Source organism: Caloenas nicobarica, chromosome 29 (genome assembly GCF_036013445.1).
Source record: "Caloenas nicobarica isolate bCalNic1 chromosome 29, bCalNic1.hap1, whole genome shotgun sequence".
Classification (NCBI taxonomy): Eukaryota; Metazoa; Chordata; class Aves; order Columbiformes; family Columbidae; genus Caloenas; species Caloenas nicobarica.
The window spans coordinates 1,477,779-1,492,940 of NC_088273.1; the positions used below are offsets into that span (position 1 = coordinate 1,477,779).

Consider the following 15,162-nt stretch of genomic DNA (forward strand, 5'->3'; position numbering starts at 1 on the left):
TTTTTTTTTTTTTGAACAGAGTCCACATTCCAAGAAACAGCAAATGTCCAACAGCAGCTCCATCACCCAGTTCCTCCTCCTGCCATTCGCAGACACACGGGAGCTGCAGCTCTTGCACTTCTGGCTCTTCCTGGGCATCTACCTGGCTGCCCTCCTGGGCAACGGCCTCATCATCACCACCATAGCCTGTGACCAGCACCTCCACACCCCCATGTACTTCTTCCTGCTCAACCTCTCGCCCCTTGACCTGGGCTGCATCTCCACCACTCTCCCCAAATCCATGGCAAATTCTTTATGGGACACCAGGGTTATTTCCTACACAGGATGTGCTGCACAGCTCTTTTCATTTACCTTCTTGATAGTAGGAGAGTATTCTATGCTCACCATCATGTCCTATGACCGCTACGTTGCCATCTGCAAACCCCTGCACTACGGGACCCTCCTGGGCAGCAGAGCTTGTGTCCACATGGCAGCAGCTGCCTGGGCCACTGGGTTTCTCTATGCTCTGCTGCACACGGCCAATACATTTTCACTGCCACTGTGCAAGGGCAATGCTGTTGACCAGTTCTTCTGTGAAATCCCCCAGATCCTCAAGCTTTCCTGCTCAAACTCCTACCTCAGGGAAGCTGGGCTTCTTGTGGTTGGTGTCTTTTTAGCTTTCATCTGTTTTATTTTCATTCTTTTCTCCTATGTGCAGATCTTCAGGGCTGTGCTGAGGATCCCCTCTGAGCAGGGACGGCACAAAGCCTTTTCCACCTGCCTCCCTCACCTGGCCGTGGTCTCTCTTTTCATCAGCACTGGCATTTTCGCCTACCTGAAACCCCCCTCCATCTCATCCCCTTCACTGGACCTGGTGGTGTCTGTTCTGTACTCAGTGCTGCCTCCAGCAGCGAACCCCCTCATCTACAGCATGAGGAACCAGGAGCTCCAGGATTCAGTGTGGAAATTGATAACTGCACTTTTTCAATAAGAAACAGCAACAAACTCTCACCCTCTGCATAGCAGTTATAGGCTAACTCATTACATTCAATGTGTTTCTTGTTGTTGTGGTTGTGTTTTGTCATAATGTTGTCATTCCTTTCCTAATTCACTGTCTGCCTTTTTTTCTGACCAAGTGTCTATGGAAATGAGGAGCCATTTTCTCTCTGTTTTTAAAAAGAATAAAGGGCTCTGCAGTGTTTTTTTTTTTGTTTTATTTTTAAGGCCTTTTTGGAGCTGCAATGACAGTTTCTTTCTGCATTAGTGGAGGGGAGCAGAGTCCCAGCCTGGCAGCACTAACAGGGAGCAGCAGCCCTTGGCCTTCCAGAGCTGTTCTCGTTCCACTCCCACACTCGCCTTCTCATCCCTTGTGTTGGTGCAAGGCCTGAGTGCTCTGCCAGCTTGGTCACCGTCCTGCTGTGTGTCAGTCCTGTGAGCGCAGGCAGGGACAGGCAATGGGCACTGCTGTGACAGAGCTGGCCTCAGAACAGCCTTTCCAGAAAGAACGGTCATCTCCTCAGGGCAGCGCATGATGGTTTATATCTTCTTGCAAAATCTATCTCAAGCATATGCCTACAAAAGTGGCCCACAGATGAAACACCATTGTGCAGCTGCACAGTGTGTGTGTGCAGGGCTGGGCACACAGCAGTGTCCTCTCACAGCCAGGCCTCCTGCCAGAGACCTGCAGGACCAGCAGAGCAGGGGCTGGGCTGTGCCCGTGTGCACTGGACACCCCTTCGGAAGGAGCCTCAGGTCAATCACCATGGACTGGCCCCTCACAACCACCATTTCCTGCACTGGCCTCTCACCCCAGCTCAGAGTTCTTTGTCCCTCTATGGAATTACTCTGAATGAGTAGGTCAGAGGTTCATGTTTGCATTTTACAGATGACATGTAAGCATACACATCATGTATGTGAGGTGACATGAACCCGAGTGATCACAAACACCATCAACTATTCCTTAGGGTTCCATGAAGGCCTGTGGGACAGACAAGATCTTGAGGTCACTTGGTGTTGGAAGTAACATCCCATTGTTAACTGCCTGAATGCAGCACTGGGATGTGCTTCCTTCAAGCGAGCTCCTTGTGTCCATTCTTCCTGCCACGGGACAAGTCAGATGAGTGCAGAGCAGGGTGACACACCACAGGGCTCAGGTGTCTCCTGCCCTTTGGGATTGGCAACAGGAGGTCGAGAGGGACTCTGTGACACCTGCCTCTTTGTGTAAAAGGGACAGACTCTGTCTCTGAGCATCCCTGGGTGCATAAGGAGTCCATGAGGCCAGCTCAGATGTTGACACCTGACAGAACCCGGACATTTCTGTGTTTGACTACAGGAACAAACCCCATTTGACCAGTGAGATTCATCTCAGCTGCCTTGGACAGACTCATTGCACGTGTTCTTGTCTGCTACGTCACCCTTCCCATGATTCCGGATTGTGCTCTCAAAATTGCCATAGAAACCAGAATGGTTCTGGGGTCCTTAGAAATAACACACCTCAAACCCATCTTCAAGAAGAGCAGGAATAGGAACTGGGAGAGTTACAGGCTGGTCACCCTACCTCCCTCCCTGGGAAAGGGATGGGACATGTCCTCCTACACCCATTTCCTGGAATGTGAAGGCGAAGGAAGGGATTGCGGAACCCAAATGGACAGGGGAAAGAAAGGCATGTTGTGTACAGGGTGCTTGCAAGGCCTCAGCCATGGTGTCCTTCTGGGCAGAGTGGTGCCGATGGGGCTCAAGAAGTGGATGCTGGGTGGGATGCTGAACCATTAAGCCCAAATATCGTGAGTGGTACAAAGTCTTCCATGCAACCAGTTGCTAGTGTCATCTCTCAGTAACTGGCACTTGGGCCAACACTGTTGAACATCTTTATTCTCCCCCTCTAAGATGTAACAGAGTGCACTTTCATTGCCTTTGAGGATGGTGCAAAGCTGGGTGGAGGCCTTGAGCAACCTCACTTGGTTGACCCCGCCCTGAGCAGGAGGGTGAGACAAGATGAGTGAGACAAGGGCTCTCTTCAAACCTGAGTTTTTCTGTGATTTGAAAGAATTTTTGCCTTGGAGAGGTTTCTGGAGAGACAATAGGTAGAAGAATAGTAGAAAAAAAAGAAAGTCAAAAGGGGAGATATAGAAGGTGTTAACAGAAATACAGCAGTTCCAGAGAAGAGTGCTTTTCATGAACATTGTTAGTAGAAAATATATTTGATGAATTTGAACAAAGTGAGGAAGCCAGATGGGTGTCTTACAGCCTGCAGGGAAAGAGGGGCAGGTGTAGGACTGCGTAGAACATGCTTCAGTCTTGGTCAGGTCCCGGGGGCTAAGGAGGGAGATGGATGGGTGCTGGTATTATGAGGTCAGTTGTGTCTCAGAATCTCATAATCCAGTCAGAAGCGTGTGGCTGTGAAGGGGACATGGAGATCAGTTCTGTCTCTGGAGGTGACAGGCCGGCAGCAGGGACATGGCTGGGAAAGAACCTCTGCCAAGGTACCCACAGGCCCTACCCAGGAAGAGGCCTTGGGGATGCGTTGTCATGTCCATCCCACCTGAGAACATGACGGGACAGCAGCAGGAACATGGTCGTGTCTGTCAAAGAAGCTGAAAGGCCAACAGCAGTCACGGGATTTAGAAGATCGTGGTGAAGTTACTTCTCTCTGGTCAGGTAAAAGACCACAAGAAGCCTAACAGGTTGGGTTCCCTGCATGAAGGGCAGTTTCTTAGATGGTCGTGCTCTCCTTGGAAGTGGGAAGAAGCAGGGAAGAGTCAGAAAGTGCAACTTGGGAGGTGAGGACTGGATATCAGGAGGAAGAAATGTGACTGGAAGGGCAGGGCTGTGGTGCAAGAGGTCACGCAGAGGGAGCTGGATCAGCCCATGGCTTTGTGTTCCAAAGAACAGCCAGTGAGGGTGCAGACACATCAGTGAAGGGACAGAAATGCTGGGGTGAGAGCAGGTGGGGAAGTGAGATGGGTGTGTGCAGCCTGCAGGGAAAGAGGGGCAGGGATAGGACCGTGTAGAACAGCCTGTGATGGAGATGGCAAAGGGCACTGGCAAGGCTGGAAGGGACCAACAGAACCCGGGTCTCTGTCCCCTTGGCCATGGCAGTTGTCTGTGCCACTGAGGCCTAGGAGAAGACATGTTGTCCTCATGGCACTGGGGCCTCGTTCCCTCTTTGCAGCCCCATGGGCAAGCTGGAAGTTGTTGTACCAGTGCTGTCCTTCCCTCGGCCTTGCACACCCACATCCCACGGTCCCAGGAAGAGCCCTGAGCCGTGTGTGAGGGACAGGATCCCCCTTCCCATTGCCTGGAGGTCATGGCTTCTCCTTTCTGCTTCAGAAAGCAAAGCAAGGGGTTTCTCAGCATCAGAGCTGAAGAGAAGACTAAAAGGAGACCTCATGGTGGCTACAGCTTCTTCACAAGGGGAGAAGGAAGGGAAAGTACTGATCTCTTCTCTGTAGTGACCAATGTGAGTACGAAAGGGAATGTCAGGAAGATATGTCAGGGGAGGGTCATGTTGGACATGACGAAAATGTTCTTCACCCAGAGGGTGCTGGACACTGGAACAGGCTCCCCAGGGAGGTGTCATGGCCCCAAGCCTGAGAGTGTTCAAGAAGAGACCGGACAACATGGTGTGAACTGTGGGGTTGTCCTGTGCAGGGACAGGAGTTGGACTTGATGATCCTGTGAGTCCGTCAGATCAGGAGATTCTATGAAATACTAGGTCAAATGTCCATGTATTCATTGTACAGATGAGTTGTAAACATACACATCATGTGCATGTCCACTGTGTACATGTGGTGACATGAACCCAAGTGAGCACAAATGCTATCAGCTATTGCTTGGGGTGCCATAAAGGTCAGTGGGATAGAGATAGTGTTCAGGAATCTCTTCCAGCCTATGTTATTGTAGGATTCCATGAATCTTTTCCTTGGAAAGCTCTTTCAATACAGAATAGACAGAGGCAGAAGAAAAAAAAAAAAAGGCAGAAGCAGAGATATAAAATGCACCAGTGTAAATACAGCAGCTCCTCTGAGGAACATTTCTCCACTCAAACCCTTGATAGGAAATCTATTAGATTAATTTGATGAAAGCAGCTTAGTTTTATCTGCTCACACACAGGACCACAAGGAGGGTGATGGCTGGGTACGATGCCATGTGCTCAGCTGTGTCTCAGGAACTCCTAGTCCAGTAGGAAGCCAATGGCTGTGGAGGGGACTGTGAGGTCACTTGTGCCTCTGCAGGGGATAGGCCAACAGCAGGAACATGGCTGGGAATGGGACCGGGAGGTCACACATACGAGACAAGCAATCGGGCCCAATCAGCATGATTTATGAAAGGCAGGTCCTGTTTGACCAACCTGATCTCCTTCTATGTCAAGGTGACCGGCTTAGCAGATGAGGGAAAGTCTGTTGTGGGGGAGTGAATCCGCCACACAGGCTGTGGATGTTGTGTACTTAGACTTGACTAAAGCCTTTGACACTGTATCCCACAGCATTCTCCTGGAGAAGCTCATGGCCTGGATGGTGTATCTGCGATGTATAAAGAACTGGCTGGAGGGCCAGGCCCAAAGAGTTGTGGTGAATGGTGCCAAATGCAGTTTGGGGCCAGTCACGTGTGGTGTTCCCCAGGTCTCCGTTTTGGGGCCAGTTCTGTTTAATCTCTTTATCAATGGTCTGGACAAGAAGATCAAGTTCACCCTCAGCAAGTTTGCAGATGACACCAAATTGGGTGGGCGTATTGATATGCTGGAGGGTAGAAAGGCTCTAGAGAGGGATCTGAAGCTGCCAGTTCATTGGGCTGAGACCCATTGTCTGAGGTGTAACAAGGCCAAGTGCCAGGTCCTGCACTTGGGTCAAAACAACCCCCTGCAACACTACAGGCTTGGGGAAGAGTGGCTGGAAAGCTGCCTTGTGGAAAAAGAAATGACGGGGTTAGTCGACATCAGCTGAACATGAGCCAGTGTGTACCCAGGTGGCCAAAAAGGCCAATGGCCTCTTGGCTTGTATCAGGAATAGTGTAGTGGGCAGAACCAGGGCAGCAATCATCCCCTTGTTCTCGGCGCTGGTGTGGCTGCAACTCAAATCCTCGGTTCAGTTTTGGGCCCCTCACTATAGGAAAGACCTTGAGGTGCTGGAGTGAGTGCAGAGGAGGGCGACAAGGCTGTTGAGAGCCTGGAGCACAAGTCTTCTGAGGAGCAGCTGAGGGACCCAGGGGTGTTTAGCCGGGAGAACAGGAGGCTGAGGGGAGACCTTTCGCTCTCTACAACTATCTGAAAAGAGGCTGTAGAATGAAGGGTGTTGGTGTTCTCCAGACTAGCAAGTGATAGGATGAGAGGAAATGGCCTCAGCTTGTGCCAGAGAAGGTTCAGAATCGATATTAGGAAACATTTCTTCATGGAAAAGGTTGTGAAGCAGTGGAACAGGGTACCCAGGGCAGTGGTTGAGTCACCATCCTTGTTCCTTACAACAGCTTCTAGGAGGATCTCTTCCATGTTCTTTCAAGGTATAGGTAAGAGGCTGACAGGTCAGTATTTTTCAGGGTCCTCCTTTCTACAGCAGAGGAGACAAACACTGCCACACAGTGCAGCTCGGAACGTGGAGACTGGGCATGAGGAGGAAGAAATATCACTCAAAGGGTAGTGCTGTGGTACAAGAAATCATTCAGAAGGAGCGTGAGATCAATCCACTTCCTTGTGTTTCAAGGAACAGAACATGAGAGTGGAGATGCATCAGTCAATGTATAGATATAGCAGGGTGAGAAGAAAGGGAGGAAACGAGATAGGTGTCTGCAGCCTGCAGGGAAACAGAAGCAGCTGTGGGACAGTGTAGGACAACCTGTGGTGGAGATGGCAAAGGGCACTGGCAAGGCTGGATGTCACCAAGAGAACCCAAGTCTTTGTCCCCTTGGCTATGGCAATCATCATGTTGTCCTCAGGCACTGGGGCACCTCATGGCCTCCTTGCACACCCCCAGGAAGGCTGGGAACTGTCACACCATTGTCCTTCACTCAGCATCACACAGCCCACATCCCCCTGCCCCAGGAAGAGCCCTGAGCAATGGGTGAGGGACAGGATCTGCCTTCCCAGGGGCTGGGGGTCAGGCCTTGGCCTCTCTGCTTCATCCAACAAAACCAGGCTTTTCTCAGCACCTCAGCTGCCTGCACATGACCCTTTGTTTATCTGCCATCATGGCCTCCAATTCTCTGCTCTAACGAGTCCCTGGGGAGGCTTTGCTGGTACTTGTCCTCGGTGGAACTCATTAATACTTCAAGGTACTTAGTACTTATTTCTTCTGACTTTGACTTCTGGAAAGGTTTCTGCAATCTTTTCTCAGCACCTGAGGTTCAAGGACTCAGCACCAAATGCACCATGGGGTTCATTACATTGAAGAAACCTCTAAAAAACCATGTCTCTTATTGTAATTGTCTTCTAGTATTGTACAGTTAATTGGAGGGGTTGCCTATTGTAGTTTCGGAGAGTGATTTCAAAAACCTTCTAATAAAAATTACTATTTTTTTTTTGTCAAAGGGTATAGTTTATTTTTTTTCAGTGTGGAGAAGAGGTGATTGCAGCATTATCTGATATTGATCCAGGGTCTCTCCTAAGGAGGTCTGGACTGGTTGGAGAAGCTGTCCCTTGAGGTCTGACACTGTGTGGAGAACTTGCTCCTCACCTCCCCAACGCCATCATTTCTCTCATTGGCCACCTGGGACTTGCATCCCTTTTCCTTACCCCAGACTTCTCCACTGCAGTCTGCAGCTGGATGTTCGGGGCAGAGCTGAAGTAGCTCAGCTGGGAGAGCATCAGACTGAAGATCTAAAGGCCCCTGGTTCATCCCTGGCCTTCGCAATGATTTTCTCCCTTTGACATTTGCGGAGCCCATCTGCCTTCTTCCATACTGCCCTGGCCCTCCTTGCGCCTCCAGCTCTTGCCACAGCACTGCCCATGCCCTGTAGCTGCAGATCTGTGGGTCAGAAGGAGCCTTCTTCTTGCACCACAAGTTCCCGCCTCTCCCTGGGCAGGAATCTCTATTCAGTGCTTTTCTGGGGTGATCTCCAGCTCTCCCTCCTTCTAATCAGCAATCAGGATCTCTGTTTTGTGAGGCCTCTGCAAAGACCCTGTCTCTCTCCTCTTTGTCATTCTCGATGGTGCACAGACTGCTCCCCTCATACACCTCCTTGCCTGGACCTCAATTCCCAGACCGGAGCATCCTGACCACCGTCCCACCCAGTCCCAGGGCCGGGCACTCTCCTGAGCTGAGGTGTGAGTGGCAGCATCCTCTGTCTGGAGGTTTGTCACAGCTGGACCTCTGATGTGCCAAGGACAGCTGGCAAAGCCGTGCTGAGCTTCGTCCCCTGGGGAGCGTGGGCACCGGTGTTGTTCAGTCACACGCTGTCCTGAGCAGAGTTTTGTGCCTCCCCGCTTTGCCCTCCTGCTGCAATGTTTGATGAATCACAGACACGCTCCTCTCTGGGCATCAGCAGAGAGATACAAGCACAGGGGAATCTGTCTGAGGCCCCACATGAACATCCCTCTGCATCAGTTCCTCCCTGCTGCCAGGGCACAGGTCAGGACAGAAATACCAGCAGTGGCTCCCCTGGGGTCTAGCTTGGAAGTCACCAGCCGTCACACTGGGACTCCCAAACAGCCCCAGCTCTACCACTGAATGTCATTTTTACTTTTACTTGCATTTCCTGAGCATTGCACAAGCTGCTGTGCTCTCCATCCTCTCAGCCCAGAGCCAGGGCTCACAGCACAAGTGTCTCAACTGTCCCCCGTTTCCATACCCAAATATTCTAGGGAAGTTGGCTTTTGTTGTGACTGAGAACAACTGAGAGGAGAGGGACAGACTTTATGCCCAAGCAAAGTTACTGTCTTTTCAGCTTTGAGAATGAGCTTGAAAATGTTTGGCTGCAGGGGTAGTGCCTGCATGACTGTCACTGCTCCAAAAGAGTCCTTCTAGGTTGTTGCTGAGCAAGAACAGGAGAGTCATTGATGAGGACGGGCTTCGGGGATCCATGTGCCTCCTGACCATTGCAGGAGGAGATCTGTGGGCCATCATCACCTCTGGGGCCATCTGGAGTTTATAGGGCACCTTGACCACCTTAGGGTTCACTTCTGCGGGGTCACAGCCCAGGACTTACCCTGATTGGCAGCTCTGTCATGGCCTCTGCGCTGTGGGACCAGCCTGGCCCAGGCAGGGCCTGGGGGAAAGAGCAGCTGGGAGATCTTGGAGTGAAGAAATGGGCACTGGGGTGCATCATGGCACCTATTAGAGAGCCATTTTGACTAGAAACTGCCTGTGGCAAAGCGGGATGGGAACGTCTCTGTCAGCAGGATTATTCCACAGCGACCACGGGCTCTAGCAGCCCCACAGCCTGACCCCAAACCTGTTGTCCCTGAGACAAACCCCTTCCCCACCGCCATGTCTTTGTTCTCTGCTGCCCCTGAACAAACTCAGGAAGATTTCCTGATGCCTGGGCAGACACAAACCAGATCCCGGCAAAGGCCACTGAGACTTTTAATGACAACAAATATGATGCACAGTGTAAAAACAGGGAAAAAATGGAGGAAACTCTGGGCTGTTTCTGCTGCCCATGGGCAAAGGGAGACAGTTCCCCAGTGCTCACGGCTCTCCCAGCTGCACAGACCTCTCCTCCCTCCCAGCTGCACCCACCTGCACAGCAGGGATGGGCTCTCCTGGCCGGGGGCTCAGGGATTGCTGTGCACCCAGCTCTGTCACAGCCTTTGTGTCCTCACGAGGATGTGCCAGAGAGATCTCTTCAGCATCATCATAGCCCATGCTCCCCGGGGACAGGGACGAGGTGTCTCCTTCAGCTCCAGGGACCCCAGCACTTCTCTGGGAGCACAGGCTGCCCCCTGCAAGCAGCAATGCAGGACATTGCAGTTCACCCCATGGGGTCTGTGCATCACGTTCCTCCCTGCTCCTCACCACATTCAGCTCCTTCTTCCACCCTCCAGTCCCTCCATGGGAAACTCGTGGGGCAGGATTCCCCTTCCCAAGAGGTTTAGGTCTCAGTACAGCAGCAACTAGGGTGTGAGCAGGGATGGCACCCCAGGAACCAGCAGCGCTAAATTTCCCTCTTACCTCTGGGTGCATCCCTGGGTCCTGCTCCCTCCTCTGGCACCCTGGGCGTTTCCCAAGCTCCCTGTCCAGGGCCATCGTCCTCCTCAGGGTGAGAAACCTCCCTGGCATCATCATAGCCCTCTGCTGGGTCATCCCCATGCAGAACAAGAACATCTGAAAAGAGAGGGGAGCTGGTGACAGTGAGAAGATACATCCTGCAGAGCAGAGGATGGGAGGCACTGGTGTTGGCAGCAACACAGGAGACCCTCAGGTCCTCCCCGTCTGACAGTGACACTCAGTGACACCTCTGTCCATCACTTGTCTGCAGGCAGATCAGCCCCTTCCTGCTTCATTACCTGGTGCTGATCCCAGACCATCCTCCTCCTCACGGTACCCAGGGTAGGGCTGCAGCCGGGTCAGGGACTGCTCTGAAGAGGAGCCTGGAGAGATTCGCAGCGAGTGTTAAGGAGCGAGCCCACTGACCTGGTTCGTGGCCAGTGCTGCTGGGGAAGGGGGACCCACAGAGCTGGGGCTGCATGGGGAGGAGGGCTGGGAATTCACCCTGTTCCCCTGGGACAAGCTCTGTCTCAAAGGTGCTCCCAGAGCTGCCCCAGGACAGCTCATCCCTCACTGGTCAAGTGAGGTGCAGGGGCAGGAAGAGAGGGGCTGTCCAGCTGCGATCAGCAAAGATGGTTGGGAGGCAGCTCCTCTCCCGGGCCCAGGACCTGGGTGCTCTCCCCACAGACCACACAGCCCCAGCACTGTAGGGACCACGGGCTGGGGGCTTCAGAGGGTCAGCCCTGGGGTGGGGCCAGGGGAAAGGGTCCTGCAGATGTGCCCACACCCACCTGAGCGACCAAACCTCGCCTGCTTCTCCTGCACTGGGCTGTAACCGATCTCCTCATACACGGCCTCGGGGAAGAGCTCCTGGGCTGTCCTGGAGCCTGGGGACAGAGGCAGGGCTGGCACAGGGACAGGCAGAGAGGCGATGGGACCCCACTGTGCCCCCCCAGACCTGTTCCTTGGCCCAGCCCAGGACTGCTCCAACAGCACAGCCCCACTGTGCTGTCCAGGAACAGCTGCCACATCCCCAGTGAGGGCCACATCACTGTGGAGATGATCTGGGGCAGCATCACACCCTTGGAGACAGCGCCCAAGCCCCTCTGGCCCCTGGGTCATCCCCCCTTGTCTGACCCCAGAGCAGCTCACATGTTTCCTCTCCACCTGGAGCTGACCCCTGTCTGCCCCATGAGTCCATAGTAGGGTCCCAGCCTTACCAAGGGCAGGCAGGGCTGGGCAGAGGGTCAGCCTGGGGCCTGACACCGTGGAGATGGGCCCTGCTGCTCTGTGTTCCTCCTGTCTTGTTGTTTGCCCCAGGGCACCCTCCAGCACTACCCAGAGCACTGCCAGGCTTGGCCATCTCCACCAGGATAACATCTCCCCAGGACAACATCTCCCACAGGATAGCATCTCCCGCAGGATAATATCTCCCACAGGATAACATCTCCCAAAGGATAGCATTTCCCCAGGATAACATGTTCCCTGGTCCTGCTCTGCCATTTCTCTCCTTGCCCCATCTCTTGCTCCCACCACCTCTCGGCTCTCTCCACCCCTTGCTGCTTCTGCCCTATGGCCAGACAGTCAATGAGGTGCGTGGAACAGGTGGCAGCACACAGTCTCATCCCCTCAGCTCTGCTTGTGCCCCTTGCTGACCCCCCGCAGCACCCACAGCCCTTCCAGGAGGCATCACTGGGACCTCTGTGGAAGGACCCACCTCTGCGCCCAGCCCTGGCTCTGAGCACTTGCCCGGCCAGCAGGGCCAGGAGCAGGCAGAGAAGGGCCCCCAGGATCATGCAGATGATGACGGGCACTGAGATCCTCCCATTGACAGCCGGACGGCCCCGGGTGGGATCTGCATGGGCAAGAACATGGAAGAACAGCACCAGCCTTGGGAGAGGTGGAGGCAGCACCAGTCCTGACCCCCATCACACAAGGCAGCAGGCAGTGGAGGGCCCAGGGGGAGAGTGATGGAGAAGCTTCCACCCTGCTGAGTGAATTACAGCCCTCCTCAACCCCCACACAACCACCCCAGTGCCTCCTCCTGGGAGTTTCACACTCCAGCAAGGAGCCCCTTCCACCCAACTGTGGGTCAGAGTCTGGCCCTGGGATACCCAGCCCTGGGGGGAGGACAAGTTACCTGCTTGGGGTGGGGATGCTGCTGTCCTGGGTGCAGCTGCAGAGGAGGAAAAGGAGAGCTGGGCTGAGAGGGTGGGAGTGCACGTACCAGGGAGCCTCCCCTCCACACACCCATGTGTGTCTGTAGGTGTTCCTGACACATCCTGCCCAAAATGCCCCTCCTGTAGTGCTAGAAAGGGACCCAGGACAGGGCCCGTGGCCTCTGCTCTGGGTGGCAGGCAGGGTGGCACAGGCAGCCCAGGGGATGGCCCTGGAGCTGCAGGGCCCCACGGGCAGTGGCCCAAGGACATCCAGTTCCACCGAGGCTGCTCCCTGCGTGGCACCAGGCTGCTGCACCCCACAGGAACATTCCTGCTCTCGGGAGCTCAGGGGCTGTGCCAGGACCAAGCGGGTGAAAGGCCTTCCCCAGCTCCCTGCCAATACCCGAGCAAGGGGTCCCAGCCCCAGCTCACCCGAGCAGCGCACGGCAGCATCTTCCTTATGCCGGCAAGCACGTCCGTCCCCAGGCCGGGCCCAGCAGTCCTGCAGAGACGACTCCGTCCCCCGGCACTCCACCCGCTCCAGCCAGATGGGGCCTTGCCCCACCCCAAAAGCAGCCTCACGCAGGGCAGACACCGCGGGGCCACAGCCCAGCTGCCTGCACGCCACCTGGGCATCCCGCATGTCCCAGGAGTCATCGCACACTGTCCCCCAGGAGCCGTGATGCCAGAGCTCCACTCTGCCCGAGCACCCGTCCTCGCCTCCCATGGCACGGATCTTCTCCCTGTCTGGAGAAGGCAAAGAGCTGCCATGGCACTCAGACAGCAGAGCCCTGCCAGGCAAGAGGAGCACACAGAGGAGCAGCTCCCTACCTGTGCAGCTGGTGGAGTTGGGGCACGGGGCCAAAGGCTCTGGGGGCATTTCTGGGCGTCTCCCTGAAGAAGGAAACACTGTGGTGAAGGGGCTGGCTCGGGGATTGTGCAGAAGATAGCGGGGCTGAGCTCTGCTCGTGCCTGTGTGTGCCATCTTGGTCACAGAGCAGCAGGGGGTGTCCATGGAGGGGAGGCTCCTCTGAACCCCATCTGGTCTCTGCTGAGACCTCACTTGGAGATGTCACTGCCTCCTCCAGGCACTGCTGGGTGGCAACTGCTGCTGGACGTGGGGGGCTCTGAGACCTGTGGTCACTTTTGTGCCACCAGCAGCAGAAGAGTCTGACATGGAAATGAAAACCCCTCCAAGCTATCTCTCTGCATTTGGCTGTGCCCAGAGCGGAGCAGAAGCTGGGGTGACACCGGACCCGAGTGGCTCAGAATTACCATTGCAGGTGATGTGGGTCTCATCTCGCAGGTCATCGCATGACTGTGGGTCCCAGGGAGCAGAGGGACACTGCCAAAAAGAGTTGTTTTTCTCCCCACACTGCACGTAATCCAGCCAGGCAGGGCCAGACACCCTGCCATAGGACAGGTCTGTTTCCAGGGATCCTCCATCCCCACAGCCCAGCTCCTTGCACGCCAGCGACACCGTGTCAGGAGTCATCGCGTTGGAGCAAACACTCCCCCACGTCCCGTTGTAGAAGACCTGCAGGCGCCCGGAGCAGCCGTCACTGTTCTCCAGCCTCAGGGCCATGAACTCTGGGAGGAAAGGCAGCAAGAGGAACAGGCTGGTCTGGGGCTGTGGGAGCCAGGACACCTCTGCACTCCCCAGGCCGCCAGGCAGGCAGGGCAGGGCCAGCAAGTCCCCCTTGCAGCCAGGGCAGAGAGAAGTCCCTGGTGGACACACTCCCCTGCTCTCCCCGCTCACCCTGGGGGACAGCTGAGCTCCCCGGGGACCCCAGTGGGACTGAGGGCACCCGTGCATGGGTGTCCATAGGCCGGGCTCAGGCAGGGGCTCAGCCAGGGACAGCCTTGGCCATGCCCGGCTTTCCCTGCATCCCAGCCTCTCCAAGAGCCAGGATCCCAGCACATCTCCCAGCACAGACCTGAGCAGATGACGCCCGCGTCCTCTTTGTGCCCGCAGTCGTGCTGCCCCCAGGGCCCGGCAGCGCAGTCCCAGAGAGCAGCTTCGGACCCAGAGCAGTTCACACCGTCCAGCCAGATCTGCCCGGAGCCTTCTCCGAACCGAGCAGAGTCGGCCACCTCCACCGGCCCTCCGCAGCCCAGCTGGTGGCAAACGACGGCGGCATCAGACAGGTCCCAGCCATCGTCACAGACGGTCCCCCAGCTGCCCTGGTAGTAGATCTCCACTCTCCCTGCGCAGCGCCCGGACCCGTTCACCAGCCGGACCCGCCGGCTCCCTGCAGTGGGGAGAAACCCCAGGTGCTGTCAGGGGGTGGCTGCCCCCCACCCCATCATACGGGGGCTCGTGCAGCACCGCTCACCCCAGCAAATGACTCCCACGTCCTCCACAACCCCTCCCAACAGCAAACTCCCGGGCAGGGAGGTGTTGCAGAGGGTCAGGCTGGCCTCGTGCCCTGCGCACCGGACCCCTCGCAGCCCCACGGGGCCCGTCCCTCGCTCAGGCTTTGGGGGGTTGTAGGCTTTTTCTGCCTCTCCACACCGCAGCTGCCGGCACACCACGCTGGCCTCCTGCACGTCCCACTGGTCGTCCAGGACTCTGCCCCACGTCCCGCGCTGGAAGATCTCCACTCGCCCGTCGCACCGGCTCCCTCCGCCCACCAGCCGCAGGGACGCAGAGTCGGCTGGGCCTGGGGACAGCAGAGGAGCCACAGCCATCAGCGGCACCGGGCAGCACGGCAGCCTCCAGGGAGGAGGGCAAGGGGGGATTGTCCGACCAGACAGGACAAGATTGAGCCCTGTGCTGACGAGAAGCCAGGGCAAAGCCCAGGCCCTGTCTGCAGCTCACAGCCAGGTCTGCTGCTGCTGGGTGGTGGGATGAGGCTCTGCAGGGCTCTCTGTGGGGATGGGATGTG

The 15,162-nt window shown here is 55.7% G+C and overlaps 2 protein-coding genes across 2 annotated transcripts; one reads left to right on the forward strand and one right to left on the reverse strand.

The window, feature by feature from the left end:
* The first annotated feature begins 211 nt into the window (after positions 1-211).
* LOC135999668 (olfactory receptor 14A16-like) lies at positions 212-970 on the forward strand. The gene has a single exon (XM_065653228.1). It carries the CDS (start codon positions 212-214, stop codon positions 968-970), a length of 759 nt encoding a protein of 252 aa, XP_065509300.1.
* A 2,249-nt stretch (positions 971-3,219) lies between these two features.
* On the reverse strand, positions 3,220-14,965 carry LOC135999669 (antigen WC1.1-like). The gene is made up of 10 exons (XM_065653229.1): positions 14,611-14,965; positions 14,212-14,526; positions 13,550-13,864; positions 12,707-13,021; positions 11,833-11,970; positions 10,907-11,002; positions 10,415-10,498; positions 10,080-10,232; positions 3,521-3,572; positions 3,220-3,226 (listed from the first exon to the last, which is right to left on the reverse strand). The coding sequence occupies exons 1-10, from the start codon at positions 14,963-14,965 to the stop codon at positions 3,220-3,222; spliced, it is 1,830 nt and encodes a 609-aa protein (XP_065509301.1).
* Positions 14,966-15,162: the final 197 nt, after the last annotated feature.

Excerpts from the sequence above, each read along its gene's own strand:
- LOC135999668 (XM_065653228.1), top strand. The coding sequence starts at position 212 with ATGTACTTCTTCCTGCTCAACCTCTCGCCCCTTGACCTGGGCTGCATC.
- LOC135999669 (XM_065653229.1), bottom strand. The coding sequence starts at position 14,965 with ATGGCTGTGGCTCCTCTGCTGTCCCCAGGCCCAGCCGACTCTGCGTCC. Across the intron at positions 13,865-14,211 it reads CGCGGGCGTCATCTGCTCAG|AGTTCATGGCCCTGAGGCTG; the intron begins GTCTGTGCTGGG and ends CTTTCCTCCCAG. Across the intron at positions 3,573-10,079 it reads ACCCAGGGATGCACCCAGAG|CTTCTTTGACAGACACGACC; the intron begins GTAAGAGGGAAA and ends TTGGCCTTTCAG.